General features: G+C 54.1%; 1 protein-coding gene across 3 annotated transcripts in view; it reads left to right on the forward strand.

Moving 5' to 3' along the window:
• Positions 1–14,829, forward strand: part of RUSC2 (RUN and SH3 domain containing 2) — a 53,699-nt gene extending 38,870 nt beyond the window's left edge. For 2 of the 3 annotated variants that reach the window (XM_064438472.1, XM_064438473.1), the window contains exons 4-13: positions 2,135–2,920; positions 3,437–3,637; positions 4,895–5,038; positions 6,122–6,198; positions 8,214–8,388; positions 9,308–9,413; positions 10,375–10,421; positions 11,066–12,041; positions 12,711–12,884; positions 13,198–14,829. In XM_064438472.1, coding sequence (XP_064294542.1) covers positions 2,135–2,920; positions 3,437–3,637; positions 4,895–5,038; positions 6,122–6,198; positions 8,214–8,388; positions 9,308–9,413; positions 10,375–10,421; positions 11,066–12,041; positions 12,711–12,884; positions 13,198–13,378 — 2,867 coding nt within the window. In that variant the 3' untranslated portion in view covers positions 13,379–14,829. The remainder of the gene's footprint in view (positions 1–2,134; positions 2,921–3,436; positions 3,638–4,894; positions 5,039–6,121; positions 6,199–8,213; positions 8,389–9,307; positions 9,414–10,374; positions 10,422–11,065; positions 12,042–12,710; positions 12,885–13,197) is intronic. The other variant, XM_064438474.1, reaches the window with a different exon arrangement.
• Positions 14,830–17,745: the final 2,916 nt, after the last annotated feature.

The raw sequence follows: 17,745 nt of genomic DNA on the forward strand, positions 1-17,745 counted from the left end.
GGCATTGTAGTCCCCCAGTCCATAAGAATCACATGCCTTTAGCTCCTAAGACAGAGATCTGAAGGTGCTCAGCAGAGTCATGTTCCCAGCAGACAAAGGGAAGGGAACCACTGAGGAGTTTTTAGCCTTTCTTCTTTGGAGCTACATGGGGCAGAGGTGAAGAGTGAGGAGGCACAGCCAGCAGTCTCTCAAGGCAAGGTCAGGGAGCTCACAGGGTCTGTTGAGACTTAAAGCATGAGTCCTGCAGAGATTAGAGGAGCTGCGTGTCTCTGCTGGAATACCCTGGCCATGCCCTCCACAGTGTATTGGATTGCAGCAAAGGTTCATCTGGAGGGCAACTGTACCAGCTCCCTCTGCAGGAAAGCCCATAAGACACGAGCTGCTTTCCACCTTGATATTGCCTTTACATGTATATCCTGGTGAGGAAGCTGTGTAACAGCCCCATCAGAGGTACAGCCATTTCTCCAGCATGGCAGGAAACCTCTATCTCTGCCCTAGACAGTTCTTGTGCCTGCTTCACGGGCAAGAGCCTGTCTAAATGGAGCTCTGACCAGACTGCTGTGGTAGATAGGCCCTAAGATGACAAGGACCAGACTGTCTCCATTTAATGCCCTGAAGATTTCTGGCAGGAGATAGGAAGAACATGTTGCTCATTGCTGTGGCAGGTGTGGGAGAGATTTTAGCCTTTGGAGGAAGAGCTTTTTGTGTATTGTCCTGTTTGTTTATTGAGCCTTGAACATGCACTCGGTGCAGGGTCACAGGGCAGGCAGGTTTCTGCTGGGAGCAGGCATCATGGGAGCAGCCCTCTTGGTTTGCAAAGGGAGTGCTTGGAAGGAGCAAGAGCTGCTAGGGGATGAGGCGGCAGACAAGAGCTCTCAGGACAACGTATCCCAACAGTTCCTGCACCCCCTGCTGTGGTCCCTTCCTCTGCACTGTGTCAGCAAGGCAGGCACCGTGTGGAAAGCCCCTGCCTGTTGCTGGAGAGCGAGGCAGAGCTGCCTTGCACCAGCTGAGAGCAGCATGCAAGCCTAGAGGGTCTGAGCAGGGACTAGAGGGAAAGCAAGCCCTGCTAAAGGCTAGTTACAGGGAGAGAGGCCTGGAAAACCCACAGACAGCAGGTAACACGGGGGGTCTGCTTGGGACAGAACCTTTGTCCCAGGATTTGCTGTGGGCTGGAGGAGTTGGTTGGAGACAAGGCAGAAGGTGCGACGCTGTGCTGGGATGTGGCATGGCTGGTGACTGGGGATCCCAGTCAGCCCCATGTGTGCACCCAGCGCTTTGTGTGTTGTGCACCATGTGCACAGTGTGTCACACTTCATCTGTGTCCCTTGAGATATTGTGGCCCCACCAGGAGCTGCAGGAGAATATCCCAGCACACTGCCTTAGGACATTCCTGTTGGTCATTTGATGAAGCAAATCTGCCTTTTCCAGGGTTGGAAGCTCTCCTAATTCTTCTGGAAGTTCTCCCAAATCTGCTGTGGTCCTGATTTGGTTAGGAATGTCCTGCTGGGATCTGGTACAGGCAGGAGGAGGAAGGAAGCTGTGTGCTCAGAGGGCAAACAGTTACAGGAGGGAGAGGAGGGAGGGAGAAGGGGAAGCAAGCAGCCTTTGTAACAGCACTGAATGGGATGTGGGATGCAGAGCTGCGTGCTTGTAATGCTTGTGCTTAGCAGGGTGAGTTCTCAGCACATGAGAGGGGACAGTCCTTCGGGGTATGAACCCTTGCTGTACCACAGTGCATTGGGCCATGTCTTTGTGGTACTGCCTGGGTGGAGGCAGGTCAAGGGCAGGTGCTTAGGGCCATGACTTGTGCTGTCCTGGGTGCAAGGGATGGGGAAGAGCAGGGAAGCTGGTGACCATACCGGGAGAGAGAAGACCCAGTGCAATGCCCTACACATCCAGACAGCTGTCAACAGCTGGAAACTCTGCATTTGGGGCCACATGTCTTCACCCTGGCAGCTCATGATGGGTGTAACTGGTTCAGATTTGAACCACTCTGCTTGTGTCACAGGCCTCTAGCTCATCCTCAGCTTGTCCACAGCTGACAGCACATTCCCTTTTGCCTGTGATCTGCTGGGCTGATGACTGTCCCTCTACCTGTCCTCACACTCTGTCCCTCTTTCTTTCCCCAAAGGTGGTGGCACAGACAGCAAGCCTGTGGTACGCTACAGCAAGGACCAGCGTCCCACGACTCTGCCCATCCAGCCCTTTGTTTTCCAGCACCATTTCAGCAAGCCACCCAAGGCCCGTGCTCTGCACAGCCATTTTGCCTCCAGCCTTTCCCAACTCTACAGCTTGTCCAGCAATCGGCCTGCCAGCCAGCAGATCTCCAATTCCCAGTCCTCAGCCTCAGCCACCTCAGCAGAGCAGTCGGCAGCAGCGGGGAGCCAAGCCCACAGCACGCTCCTGACGCAACGCTCAGCAGATGGAGCTGCCTCCCGCAATGATGGCTGCATTAAGAAGCCTGCCCCCGAGACAACCCGGCCGTCCCCCCTGGGGAGTTACTCTCCTGTTCGATGCAACGTGCCTTTCTTTCAAAGTGTGGACTCCTCTTCCTCACCCACAGCAGAGAGAGCTGGAGACAGCCAGCCCCCCAGGAGCAGGTCCTGCCCCGTCTCCGCCAGCTTGCTTTCCACAAGGTCTTCCCCTGTTGTCAGTGCCATGCAGCCCTCCCAAGCCACCAAAGCTGATGCCCTGAGGCAAAAGGAGAACCCCAAGCCGGTTCCCAAGAAGGAGGCACCACTGGAGACAAGCCCACCACCCTCCGAGTACCGACTCCACAGTGGGTCCCTCCCACCCCTCTCAGTGGGTGGTATGCCTGTGAGCAGAGTGGGAGGCCACGCGGATCCCCACTGGAGAAGCGGCAGTGAGACCAGCAGCTCTGGTCCCCTGAGCAGCATGGGAATACGGCCCCTCAATGGTAGGTACCCATCCGCCAGGACATGCTAGTCTGGAACATCTCCAGCTCTCTATGGCTATGGCTGCTCCCTATAATACACACCCCTATAGCCACAGCCCAGGGAAAAGCTGCATCTGGGTGCTGCAGCACCCAGCAGCCCCTGTCATCACTCTGCCTGCAAAAGAAAGTCCTATGCTAGGACCACGTCCCCTCAGTACCAACTCCTACGCTGTGTGTCTGGAGAGGACAGCGTGGGGCTGCTGGTCTTATAGCACCCCATGCCAGGTGCTTGCATCCCAAACTGCTCCCTCAACACCTGCAGCTGTGAGGCCACCCAGACTTCTGCCCTGCTCTGCCAGGACATGGCCTCCCTCCATGTATGTGTGCTAATGTCCTGAAACACTGCTGGACTTTTAACTAATGTGCTGTCTCTCTCTGTCCTTCCTCTTTCTCATCTTCTCTCTTCCCATTTCCCCTCTACACCCTCCCATCTGCTCATGTCCTTCCATCTGGTGCTCACTGCCTGCAACATCCTAGCGAACCACCTCTCACCCCAAGCACTGAAGTGGCGGGAGTACAGGCGGAGGAACCCCCTGGGTCTGGACCGTGTTTCAGGGCTGTCTGGCTTAGCAGGCAGTCTAGACAGGAGGCAGCAAGAGCCTCGGCTGAACCGGGGGAACGCCATCTTTGAGCTCCCTGGCACTCTCAACACCAGCCATTTCCACTGCAAGCTGAACGGTGCGCACCACCTTTCTGCTGGGGCGGGGTAACCTTGGGGCTCAGGTGCAGTATCCCTTGGAGCTCAGGTTTAATATCTGTTGGGGCTCGGGTTCAGCCTGGCCTCATCACTGCTCTGCCTGCTCTGAGAAGGAGGGATGATGCATCTGCTCACAGTGGGACTGGGGGGTACAAGAGGAAAGTGAAAATCACCTCACTGATAGGTGCAACCTGTATGGAGCTTCCCTTCTCCACAAGCTGAGATCAATCAGGCCTGCCTCAGGGCTGGATTCAAGGGGAAAGTGAATGGCCCAAGAGCCTGCTCAGACCTCAGCAAGTGCTCCTCAACTCTGTCCAGCTTATAATTCATGTCTTGTTCAGGAGCCGTAGTCCTTGAAGACCTTGTGTCTCTGCCCCACGGTGTCTGCCCATCTGCCCCACTCCTAGCGGCATGGTAGGTGCTGGGCTGTACCTCTCAAGGTGCAGCTGGCAACACTGCAGGGCTCCATGGGGCTCTGTCTTCTCCATACTCTGCCCTTAAGGTCCTCCCTCTCCTCCAAACCCTGGGCAGGAAGGGCTGAGAGGGGCAGGCTGCTTTTAGCTGAACCTCTGAGCATCCTCCAAGGAGGAGCAAATGGGTCCACGGGAGGCAGAATGTTCTTGAGGCCATGCCCAAGTCATGGAGGCAATTCCCCAAAGTTCTATGACTCACTCTGCCAACGCAAGCAGTTTCTCAGTCCCTCCTTCATGGGAAGATGCCTAGCACAATAGGGCTGGGGAATCAACCAAATGAAAATCAAGTGCATGAGAGAGCTTCTGCAGAAGTCACCCCTTGAAAACAGAGACTGTTCCTGGCGACAGGCAGAAGGCATGTAGATGTTTGCCTGTGTATGACAAGTAGGAATTCTCTCTGTGCTCCACTTTTGACCCCACTTGGCAGGGCTATCCACACAGCAGCCCTGAGAATTTGGTGCAGTGAGGTTTCCCAGCACCAGCCTATGAGAGTGAACCTCCCACAGCATCTTCCAGTGCCCATGGGACCCCAGTCAAGCTGGAGCTAGATGTTGGGTGGATTGTGGGGTTGAACTGTACAGGCTCATGTTGCAAACCATTGCTGGGAGAGTAACAAGCTTGTAGCCTTCATGTCCCAGTCTTGGACAAGCTGGTGTGAAGAATCCTGCTGGTGTAGATATAGCATCTGAGAGAAGTAAATAGTGTGGGAGAGGCTTTGGTATAAGGGCTTGGGGCTGATCCTTCTCCCCCATCTTGGCCCTGCAGGACAGTCTATGAGGCAACTCCAGCTTACCTACACTGACTTCTTCCCTGACTACTTCTCACTAGCAGAGAAACCCCCTGCTGAGTTCTGCCTCTCCCCAGATGGCAACACAGAGTCCATCTCCATCGACTTGCTGCAGAAGAAGGGTGAGTCCATGTATCTTGCGTGGATGAGAGTGTGGCATAGCACAGCATAAAGTAAACAGTATATTTCTCTGTTTCATGTCATCTCTGTAGACATAATGGTTTCTTTCCCTGTCCTTCTCTATTGTAGATTCATAACTACATGTCCCCTTGGACTGATAGCTGTTTCCATGGCAAGTTCTTGTGTAGTCTGCATCATGCAGTGTGCCATGGAGTACGTTTGAGCTGCTTGTCCCAGGAATTATGATTAGAAAGCATCTTAAGTCCACAAGAAAGGGCAGAGACAGCAGGCAGGCAGAGGAGCAATACTCTTAAGGCAGGACATGCTGCCACCTGTCTCTCAGCATACAAGGACAGACCTGTGAATCCATGTCATGCTGCAGATGTGCTAGCCTGAGATTTTATAATTTAGGTTAAAGGTGTGTTGGACGCTACATGGTAAAGTGTTTATGTAAAAGGGTGGGAGAAAGGATTCCAAAGCAGGACGAGATATGGCTGTGATGAGATCCATCCTAGAGGCAGACTTAGGACTGGGTTGTTGACAGCTGCCTTGGTATCATGTTAGAGGCAAGGGTTATGCAGAAAGGCTCTCATGCCTTTGCCATGTATCTGTTGGTGATTACCAGATGGCAGCCTTCCCCTCTAGGCCACTTCTTTTCTTGCATTGTACTGATGCAGATGTCAGATTACTCACCACTGGCTTGTTACTGAAAGTCATTATATAGATTGCCAAATGCATGATTTCTGCCCTGCCACCCTGTAGGATTGAAGCAGCAAAATACTCCTTGCCTCAGATCCCATCTCTGGTCCCTCAGGATATGGTGCATGAAGGTGATGTTCCGTGTCCCTTGGGAACACTGACAGGGTGTCTTATGTGTTAGCCACTTCTAAAGGTTGCCCTACTGTCAGGTTGATGCATGAGTGTTGGGACCAGCAGGAACAGATTTGGTGAGGAGTTAGGGAGGACTCTTCATGTTTTTGGCAGAGAGGGCACATGTGCTGACATGGGCTTCTTCATGAAGTGTTTGGTCAGGGTCTCCCCTAGAAGCCCCTCAGGCAGCTTTCTGACTTGTTCTTTCCCTCTAGGTCTGGTGAAGGCAATCAACACTGCTGTTGACCTGATTGTGGCTCACTTTGGAACCAGCAGGGATCCCGGGGTGAAGGTACGTCTTGCTTTCAGTATGGCTGCTCAACATCATGCATGACATGGAGAGGATGGAGAAAGATTGCCTCTCCATTCTCTTCCAGTCAAAAACTACAGGATATTCAGTGAAGGTAGTAGTACCAAGAGCAAACCAAACAAAGGTGATGGTTAGCCATGCAGCAGATAGTAAATCTGTGACAATTCTTGCAGCATGATGTTGGGGGTGCTAAAAGAGTATGTGGATTTAAGGGAAGATCAGAAAAACCCACTGAGGTCTACTAAACACATAGGAACAATTTCCAGTTTATGAAGTCTTTGAGTTGAAAGTAGTTGTAGGCTGTGAGAGTATTAAGGGCAAGTATTATATATGTTTGCTCTGGTTTGACTCTCTCTTATGTACTTACACATGGCTTTTTATAAGAGAGAATACCAGGCCAGCTGGACTTCTGGTCTGATGCAGTACACCAGCTCTTTTTCTCATACAGCAGAGATTTGTGTCTCCCTCTTCCACACATCCCGTGCTTCTGTTCTGGCACTGGTGCCAGGACACAGTGCAGTGTCCCAAGTCCCTCGATGTGTCAAAGGGCTCCACAATGATAAAAAAATGCATCAGTCACTGCCTATTGGGGGCTTCCCCTAAAGCGCTTGCCACAAACCGCCTAGCTTCAGAGTGCATCTAGGTTGCCCGTGGGGCTGGCTGGGCTTGGCGTGCACTCCTCCCATCTCCCATTTCTGGAATAACAGAAAAGCAGAGTAAGCTCACTTCTGTTTGTACCAGCCAGTGTTTGCAGTCCTGTGACACTCAGAGTGTTTGTGGTGCCTCTTCTGAAAGCTGAATGCTCTGCTTCAGGCAGGATGCTCTGGGGCAGCAATGTGACACTATTTGGACATGACAACTGTCCTGGAGTGCCATCCCCAAGGAGAAACCTGACTGGGAGAGATTCCAAGCCCATTCAATCTTATCTCAGAGCCCAGAGTAATTTGCCCCTAATTGGAACTGTTGCTGCTGCAGAGATTGCTGTGCAGTAACTGGAGCTGTTAGGACTCCCACAGCTTTTCAAGGCTTCGTTGTGAATTTCTTATTCTTCCAATGTTTCTTTGGGGAATAATAGCAACATTACCCCATTACGTTACTTGCCAGAGAGTGCTGTGGCTTTGACCTGGGGTTTTATTATACACCAGTGTGCCACGGGCTGAGCATTGATTGACCTGTGAAAAGGCAGTGCCCATCCCTAATGCTCCCACACTCAGTGGATCAGGCAGGATTATTCCTGACCCAGAAGTTCAGTCTCAGTTCACGGCCTTTGTGGACCTGTGCCAGCTGGCCAGTATAATTCCAGCTGAGCTGGTAAAATCTATGCCCTGAACACAGCTGCCTGGGACCACCAACATGATGTGCAGGGCCTTGGGCTGACCTCTTCGGGTGGACCCCTCTGCAGCTCAAGGACTATATATAGCAGAATATGTAGCCGCTTTGCTGATGTTGGGCTCTTCCATGCTTCCTCACCTGAACCTGAGCTCTCTCCCTCCATTTTGCCCTCACCCTGTTTATTTATAGTAATCCCTCAGAATTATAGCTTGGCATGTCAGTGACTTAAGTGTTCCTTAACCTCTCGGTGCTGTTATTCCCCTGTGGCTTGCTGCTTCCTGTCTCAAAAATAGCAACAAGAGCAGCAGCAGAAAAATCCCCTACTCTTTTCTTCCTCCTGCAGGACAGCCTTGTTGTACCTGTAGGGAGAACCAGGCATGCTTTCTAACTGGGATATCCTCTTCCCAAGCTGGGATATTCTCTTTCCAAGCTGTTGCTTGATCCCAGCCTGGGGCAGACCTTGCAGGGAGCAACCCAGAACTGATGTATGAGGCAGCAGGGGTGAAGGGGAAGAGCCTGCCTGTTCAAGGAGCTGCGGAGCATCACTGTGGCCTGGATATTGTCTGCTGGGTGTCTGTAGTAGGCAAGTGAGGCTGGACTGTTCACATGCACCTGTACCTCGTAGAGCAGTTACCAGATCTCTCCCTTTGTCTATTCTCCCTTAGGCCAAGCTTGGAAACAGCTCCGTGAGCCCCAACGTGGGGCATCTCATCCTGAAATACCTGTGCCCTGCTGTCCGGGACATTCTGAGTGATGGGCTCAAGGCTTATGTCCTGGACATGATCATTGGCCAGAGGAGGAACATCCCCTGGAGCGTGGTGGAGGCATCCACCCAGCTAGGTATATACAGAGGGTGTGCAGCGATGCCCATCGCTCTGTGGTACTCCGTGTTGTTGCTGGGAGGTGCTGGAGGAGGTGGACTAAAAGGATGGGGATGCAGAATAATACCCATCTCCCTGCACAGAACAGAGTGCGTGTTGACCTTCTCTTGTGAGACAGAAGAGCCACTGTTCTACCCTGCCCAAATATTTATTGTCATTTCCCCTGAAATTTTCAAATTCTCCTATAATGGTCCCAACAGCCCTTTCCCGCCTCTAAGTTTCCAGAGTGCTTCTAGACCTTCGTCTTTAGCCCTGCACAGCTACTTTATATGGCAGAGCTGTGGTCTTTCCTGGTCTGTAAGAAAATTTGCACACACAGCTCACTTGGTTCAAGCATCAAGCATGCCCCCAACACCTGCACCCTCTGCTAGTACCAGTCTGCACCCTGGATTGTGGCAGTGGCTACCACCCAGGAGAACTCCTTTCTGAGGTTACAGATGGCATGGCCACGCTGATTTATGTGTCATGAAGTGCTTACAGCCAGGGCTGAGAAGACTTCTAGCGGGCTGAGGCAAATCTCCAACTCTGGGGTTAGCTCTGTGGTTGCAGACACCCCAAATTATAACCATCCACCACAATATTCCGTTTACTTGCTGATTTTGAGCCAAGGGCTGTGATGTCCTTGAAGTGTGGGAGGCAGATCCTTGTGGTACTAAAACTCTCCCAAAGTTTTGAAGTGGCAGCCTGGGACAGACCACAACTCATCTCCCTTGTGGAGTCTAACTGTTGGGGTGGAATGGGCTTATCTTGGTGTTTGGTGGAGGGGCAATGCACATACAGGCATTGCCAATATCTGTCTTTCCCTTGAAACTCCTTCCCATGTGCCTTTTTGGCATTGCTGACCACAACTAACCTCAACATTTTGCTTCTCTCTGTAGGTCCCTCTACCAAGTTGCTGCACAGCCTCTATAGCAAGATCAGCCAGTACACGGAGCTCACCAACCACACCATGAGGTTCAACGCATTCATCTTTGGCCTCCTCAAGTAAGCAGGCTCCCTGGGCTGGCTGCATGTCCCTGTCCAGGGCTGGCAGCAGGTGCTGGTCCTTGACTGCAGACAGGCACAGTTGCCAGTGAAAGACTTAAGAAACCTGGGAAGCCTCTCCCAGCTGTAGGTGAGGGAAGGAAGAATCTGTGAGCCTCAGGGAAATCCAGACGGATCAAAACCTATCTTATTGGCCAGGTCTGAGAATGAGTGGCTGAGGCCCACTGAAGAACATTGTCAGCTTGTTTTAGCTCCAAAACATTAGGTCAGAGGAGTCTGTCAGGGTTTATAAAGAGTTAGACATAACATTCATAAACTACTCCTGGAAATCCCTGCTTAAATCACTGCTTCCTGGAACTAAGTGAGTCCCAATGCATGAGGTTCTGAAGGAGAAGTTGCCCTGGTCCAGGACGCAAGGGTGGTCCTTCCAGGTTGGATAAGGAGTGTGCACACTACACTCAGTGTTAAACAGAAGAAGGCAGCAGTGTCTCTTTGTGGGTTGGCAAGAGCTCTGGTAGTGGCAGGAGAGTCCGCATGGTCTTCAAATGTTGGGGGACTCATATGCAGGAACAAGCTCTGCCCTGCTGGCAAAGGACACCAGCATATTTTGGGCCAAGCCTTCAGCAGTGGTCTTATTTGAGTCCTTTTCAGCAAAGCTAAGTTCTGCCAAGGACATAGGAGCTAAATGGTGAGGGAACTTTCTGGAAACATGGTTGTTAGGGGTTACGGTTGCACAATGCCTCATGTAAAGTAGATTGGATGACTCCATGACAGGCCGGGTGGCTGTGGTCGGTGCATTTCAATGGGAGCGAGCCACTGTCCTTTCACTAGCACTTGAAGTTCACAGGTTCATGCCATGTAAATGTCCATTTCCAGCCATACTTGTTTTCGTAGAACAGCCAGTATGAAGGGGGTGAATCGATTTTCACTTTCTTTCCCTGCTTGTTTTCTCTTCCTGAAGTATCCGGTCCTTGGAGTTCTGGTTCAACCACCTCTACAACCATGAAGGTAAGAGCCTATGAGCTGTGAGCTGCAGTGGGGGCCAAATTCTGCATGATGTGCAGCACAGGGGGGATATGCATGTCTCTTGTTGGTGTCCCAACCTCGCCTGTTCCTGCTGCTCTGAGCTAAAGGCCTAGACCATACACAGTCCTAGTGTACCAGGGAGGTCCCAGGTGGAAGTCAAAGCTCCATGCTAGTCCTTCTCTGTTAGGATACACAATTCACCCCAGCCAGGTCTCTGGAAAGACTGTGTTCAGGTGTCCCCAACACCTCTTTCTGCAGGGGACTGGTACTGGCCAGATCTGCAGCTCTTTGTTCATCTCCAGGAGGTGGGGAAGATAATTTTAATATGTGGCAACCCTTTGATGCTCTTTATTTACACTCTACTCCCATGGTATTTTGTGGCAGAGGTCATCCTGGTGGGTAGTCTGACAGGCAGGTCCTGGCTGCAGGAACAACTGGAAGCAGGACCTGGGCCAGTTTGCCCAGAGCATCTGGTGCTCCCTGACCCAGTGCTGAGCCTCGCACTGCAGGCACAGCTGTGACCAAAAACTAGTGTCCAACTCCTTTGCCCATAGTTTCAGCAGCTTCTTGTGCACTGGCAAAGGAGGCAAGGGCCTCTTCTCTAATTAATGTCTCTTACCTGACAGATATCATCCTGGCACACTACCAGCCAGTGGGCTTCTTGTGCCTGTCTCACAGTGTATGCCAGCCTCTTTTTGAGGAGCTTCTGCTCCTTCTCCAGCCTCTCTCCCTGCTGCCCTTCAACCTAGACCTCCTTTTTGAGCACCACCTGATGCAGATGGGCAAGGAGCAGCAGCAGCAAAAGGAGCTGCTGCGTGTGAAGCAGGACCTGCTGCTTTCCGCACACTCCACCCTGCAGCTGATGCGGACACGGGGCAGCAGTGAGGATCCTGACGGCTGCAGCACTGTCCCTGAAGTGTGCAAAGTGGGTGCCAGAGATGGTGACATCTCACCAGACCACAGCCCTCTGCAAGATGTAAGTGAGAGGGTCAAGGGGGTGGGGGCCTCCTGTGGAGACGGTGACAGGGAGGAAGAGCGGAGGAAGACACGAGAGAGGACATGGGAGGAGAAGAAGGACAAGCAGGCAGGCTGGTGGTACCAGCTCATGCAGAGCTCTCAGATTTACATTGAGGGCTCAGCTGAAGGCTCGAAATTCATCCGCTATGAGAAGAAGAAGGCTTTGAATACTGTGCCCAGGTCAGCAGAGACCCACAAGGCACCACCCCCCCGCGAAGGTGTGGTGGAGGGTGCAGAGGCTTGCCCTGTTGCTGAGGACGCCTTGGAGGAGAGGCCCAAGGCAGCCAACAAGCCAAGTCCTGAAGCCGTGGAAGAGCCCTTGGAAAAGCCTCAGCAGGTACCGGCTGGCGAAGAGATGAAGGAACGGAGCTGGCCTTTCTGGATGGGCAGCCCCCCAGACTCAGTGCTTACAGAGCTGAAGCGCAGCAAGGAGAAGGAGAGTGGGACCCAGCAAAAAGTGGGAGCAGCAGCAGCAGCCCCCCAAGAGGAGAGCAGCACCAGTACATCAGAGGGGAGCCAGCCCATCAAGTGGGGACACTTGTTTGGGTCCAGGAAGGTGCAAAAAGATCCCAGGCAGTTTAACAGGTAAGGGCAGGGATGGTTTGGGGCTGAAGAGGTCTGGTTAACCTGGGGTTGCAGCAGTGCAGGTGGAAGTCAGGCCAATAGCCAACCACTGGGCTACACCACAGTGGTACACCAGATGCAGTGTGTGAATGGAGAGGTCTGTCACCCCTGCCGAGCCCTGCCAGCCTGCCTTAATTCCACGCACACCACCATTGCCCTTTGCTCCTACCCTTGCTAAATCTGCCTCAGGGGTTTTCCTCTTCTGCCTGAGCTCTACCACTGCCTCGACTCCTAAGCCCCCTCTCCAGAGGCAGGGCCCTTGCTGCATGGCCCCATCATCACCTCATCCCTCCCAAAAACACATATTGAGAACAGAACATGAAGCCATCCCTGTTGTGCACAACAGGTGAGGAGGAGGCATGAAGTTGCCCCATGTAGCTGAAACCTCCCTGCAATGCCTCTCCATCTCTACCGTTACTGCTTCTATGGCTACTGGAGGTGTCCTTCCCAGTCTCGGCCATGGTGTGTCTGGAGGATACTGAGCCCTCCCCTCCAGGGCATAGCCAGGGGACTGCAGCACACTTTGTGCATGGAGCAGACCTCTAAGGCATGACCTTGCCATAAGAACAGCTGCTTCTTGCCCCCAGGTATGCTTCCCTACCACTACCTGCTTCTGTCTCCTTCTTGCAGGTTGCCCTCTGGCTGGCTGAGCTTGGACAAGTCCGTGTTCCAGCTGGTGGCCCAGACGGTTGGGGCAAGCATGTGGCGAGAAGCAGCCCCTGAGCCAGAACCACCACAGCCAGAGCCACCTGAAGTGGCCCCCACAGCGCAGCCAGCCCAGGGGCTGTCTCCCCACCCTCCCTGGTGAGTGGCACCGTGTGGCCATCCTACAGGTGCTGGGACGTGGTGGGTTGGAGTTGGCATGGCTCTGCCTGTTGCAGTTTGCCTGGCCCTCTTTGTACTCATGGACATGGGGATGGTTTGGAGTAGTGATGCAGGCTATGCCTCCATCCACCCCAACTCTGCAATCTGCAGGCAAGGGGCAGCTGGGAGTCTGGCTGGGTGGGGAGGCAGGGGCTGTTTTCCTCACTCCTCTGTGCCCATGGTGGTCCCTGGGCTTCAGTGGGGTGAGTGTCCTGTGGTGAGCTAACCCTTCCTCCCTTCCCTCTGCCTGCAGTGAGGTGAAAGCTCTTTGCCATCACATTGCCACCGAGGCAGGACAGCTGAGCTTCAACAAGGGGGACATCCTGCAGGTCATCTCCAAGGTGGATGGTGACTGGCTGCAGTGCAGCCTCGGCTCCGAGAAGGGGCTGGTGCCCATCATGTACGTCACCCACCCGGAGGACGAGGACTATTAAAGTGGCTGGGAGGCCAAGTACAGTACCGTGGGCTGCTGAGGCTCCTCTGGGGAAGGCCACCCTGCCAGAGGAACAGACACAGCTTCTTGCTAGTTTCTTACCTTTCTTGCCATTACAGAATACAATAACTGTAGGTGGTTCCTTCTTGCTCCTCATGCAGCTGCCAAAGGCCAACTTGTCCCCCAGGGTCTTCTGCAAGCTGCACCTTGTATTGCCAGGCATCGCCATGCATGCAGCCACACATGGGGGACCACCTGAGCCCCCTCCACTCCACGCCATCTCCAGCACCCATAGGCCGCAGACTCGTACATAGCAGGAACCCAAGCAGTCCCTGCCAGGGCAGCACTGCCCCACTGCCCGGCTCATTTTCATGCTGGAGGGTGCAGGATGCTGGCCATCCCTTCGCTGGGGGTGGCAGTGCAGTCTGCAGCCTTCAGCATCCCTGGCATCATCAGCCACGGGTGGGAGCACCGTGCATTGGCAAAGTGTCTGCAAGGGTGGGCTGATGGGTTGCATTGTAGCTTGACGGGGAACTGCAAGGTAGGTTACCCCACGCTGGAGCAGCCCTGTCTTAATGTGTTATAGTGGTGCCTGGTGGGTTGTACTGGGCCAAGTGGCCTGGCACTGCCATGCTGCAGGGCTGGGGCTGTGCCTGGCCATGACCAGGGGAGGGGGAATAGGGTACGTGTGTGCGTGTGGAGCAAAGGGATGCATGGGGTTGTGACGAAGGCGTGTGGATGTTCAGTGTTATGTAGGTCCAGGATGGGTAGTGCCACCCTGTATGGAGGTGGGTGCTTTGGGGGACTGGTCCCATGTCCCCCACACTGAGCAGGGAACCAGTGCCTGGGAAGCCCTGGGATGCTCAGTGGAGGGGGTTTGGAGGGGAGGGGGATGAGGGCAGGGTCCCTGACTGGGCTAGAGATGCTCTTTGAAGGTGGGGGCAGTGCTCCCGGCAGGTAGATCAGGGGATGCTCCCAGAGGGAGCCGGGGAGCTGGAGAGGGAGGGGTGGTGCTCCCCTTGGCATAGGGTTTCTGGTCTTGCTGAGCAGTGCTGTGGGGTGGGGGGGACAAGTGTTGTGCACAAGCACAAGGGGCTGCTGGGGGTCCTGGGGTCCTCCGTAGAGGCAATGCCAGTCAATCCCTTACTTGCCATGTTCATGCTGCCTGCTGGGATGGGGATGTTCATCTGCCCATCAGGTGGGGAAAAGTGTTAATGAAAGGCCATGCCAGTATTTGGTGCCTTGCCCAGGTTGACGCTGCTTGCAGCATTGTGCCTGGGCTGGCTTCCCCGTGGCGAGGGGCCCTGGTCTTGCAAGGTTACCTCCTGCTTGTACATCGCTTAGCAGATGTTGCACCATATTTAATTTGTATTTCCCCATTAGAACAAGGTGTCTCACCTTTATTTATTTCTTTATTTATGAAGCATACTAATAAAAAAGGTGCTGATTGAGCTCCCTGGTATGCAGCCTTGTGATTTCAGCCCACCCGTGGGAAGGGTCTGAGGGTTACCTGTGCTGGGACACTACACTGCAGGCTTTGTCTTCCCTCCACCACAGCCAACAACAGACCTTCAGAAGGAGATAGGTTGATCCCAGCTATCAGACATGTCAGTTCGGGCTGGGAGGGGGGCGGGGGGGCGGCTACATCACATCATCAGATGATGGTATGTCTCAGGGAGGCAGTGTGGCTCGAGGTTCCTTGTCTTTATTCCTTGTGTATGCTGGCAGGGGACCAAGCAGGTTTCAGACAGGAGTTTGCACCTCTTCAGTCTGGCATCTGCTTCCCCAGGATGCTCCAGGTGTTGTCAGTAAGGTGTCTGTAGGTGCGGCCAAACTGGAACTTGCAACCTGCAGGCAGCAGGAGGAAGCCCGGAGCAGCACAGGGAGGAGGCAGTGAAGGACAGGTTACGGGGCTGGGCCCCAGAGCCTGGGACAACCTGGCCATGAGGCTCAGTGGCTGCAGGTCACTCACAAGGAAGGGCTCCAGGGCTTTTAAACTTAGAATTGCACAAGTGGTGGACCTCCAAGTCCTGCAGAAAAGAGCCCCAAGAGCCCATCCCTTCCCTTTGTACATTAGTTGCTCCCAGGAGAAGGGAAAAGCTCTGCTTGAGGTTCCAGCCTGTGCTACAGGGACACCATGCTGGATTTTGTTGCAACCATATGGACAAACAGTCTGCAGTGGTGGAGTGAGTTAAAACAGTTGAAAAAAACCCAGAAATCAAGCAGCATAAGTCCATTCCCTGGCTTGGAGAGGCACAGAGCAGCCAGGGCTTGCACATGGGCTGCTTTAATTAACTGCTCAGAGTCGGTGTTCGTCAGGGCTGTTTAAAAATTGCAGGGAGCCAGGCTGTTCACCCCAGTATGGACAGGCTGACCCAAATGGGGAAAGTAGCTCTGTGCTGGCAAACAGCCCCACAGGGTGCTGAGTCAGCCCCGGGGCAGGGGAGGGGATTTCCAGCTGCCTGTGCTGCCAGCACTGCTCTTTGGGAGCTCAGACACAGAGGAGGTATAGCAGGGTGGTTAGGGTGCCAGAGCCTGGATTTGGGGTTGCTGCTACAGGGTTTTCAGCTGCTGAAATCTTCTTTTGGGTCACCAGGCTAAATTCAGGCCGGGTCTGCTTCATGGTTATCAGATAGCCTGTCCCAACCAGGAACTGCGCTCAGGGCATGAAGTGTGTGAAGCCTGGATGGCTGGAAGGCACGCAGCAATGTATATCTGGTCCTGGAGGGTCAGCTGCAGGATCCTGATGGGGACATGGGGCTGTGAGTAGCACTGAGGACAGGCTGAGCAGGGAGAGGAGCCTCCAGGTGCTGCTGTGCCCTGGAGCTGACCCCTCAGCCAGCCCCTGACACAGGGAACTCAGCATCTTGGCCACTGTGGTTTGGCTGGACCATAGTGGCATAAAGGTGGGAGCTGTAGGGGGTGGGCAGCGATGGAGAGAGGGGCAGGTGCTGGCCAACAGACTTCTGAGCACCTCCAGAGTAGATGGGAGCAGGCAAGATTGTTATGCTGTGTGCATGACACCTCCTTGCCACTTCCCTGAACCCAAATGCAGCAACCCTTCACTAGCAAACAATGCAGGTCCCTGGCCTTGTTACTGCACCAACTAGTCCCTTCCCAGCCTCCTGGTGGCACACTGCCTGCCAGGGCCAGCCCCACGTCCCCCTGGCCTCCGTGGGCACAGGGCAGAGCAGTTGCCAGCGGCAGCACTAGTGCCATCCCAGCAGCAGTGCCCACCTCGCACATGCCGAGGCGTAGAGCGAGGCTGAGGGCAGCTCTGGACCAGCAGCAAGTTGCATGCTCGTGTGACTTCTGTGGGGCCCTGGAGCAGCACCTATGTCCTTCACTCCTGCTCCTTGCGGGCAGCTCTCAGCTGCTGCTCAGCAAAGTTGCTCCTGACCTCCTTGCAGGTCTTGGAGTAGGTCTTAGCGAAGATGTGCTGGGCTCTGGGGATGAAACCTGGGAGCAGAACATCCAGCATGCGGGAGCAAAGAGGAGCCCAGCTTCACAGTCCAGGGATCTGCTTTGGAGTGGGGGGGGGGACAGGACTGTGGGATCCCGCAGTGGGGGAGGTAAAGGAATGGGGTGACATGGTGGCTGGGGTCAGATTAAGGGTGCAGTTGGAGTCCAGATGCACATGACAACCTGAAGAGGTTGTGCCATCTGAGAGGCAGAGACCTGCTGGTGCCAGATGCTCGGGGGTCCTGGCAGGTCCCTTTGGACGACCTCTGCCGAGGTTGTTGGGGCCTGGCTCATCTTCAGAGCAAAGGCTGTGACTGGGGCCCCTGGATGCCTGCCATGGTAGAAGCAACACTGGCAGCTCTCAGAGGCTGCTGTGGGAGACTGGGAAGGGAGAAGGCACCCAAGCACCAGCAAACTGCCAAGCTGCCTTGGGGGCAGGCTGGGAGAGCTGAGGTGGGAATGCACATTTGGGCAGGACAGGCAGGGAGAGGTGGGACAGGGATGCACTTGGAGTCAGGACAGGCAGGGAGGGGTGGTATAGGGATGTACATGGAGCCAGGACATGCAGCCCCAGGGTAGGCACAAGGCTCTGGGTGTCTGCAGCCACAGCAAAAGAGCTGTCTTCAGAGGGGGGAGCCTGTGGCTGAGCCAGGATGTCATGAACAGTTTCTGAGGTCAGACCTGCAAGCCATGCCAGCCAGCAAGACTCACAGGAAAACAGAGGGCGTCTCATCGAACAGGCCTGGCAGAGGAGTGTGACTGTCACATCACCCCAACTGCATGGCTTCTACAGAGAGCAAAGACATGAATATGGCAGCTTTTCAAGGCACTAAAAGCTGAGCAAATGGGGAAGGGTCAGTGTGGTGGGAAATGAGCTTACACTCTGCTGGCATTGAAGATTCTCTT

This window comes from Phalacrocorax carbo, chromosome Z (genome assembly GCF_963921805.1).
Source record: "Phalacrocorax carbo chromosome Z, bPhaCar2.1, whole genome shotgun sequence".
Lineage (NCBI taxonomy): Eukaryota > Metazoa > Chordata > Aves > Suliformes > Phalacrocoracidae > Phalacrocorax > Phalacrocorax carbo.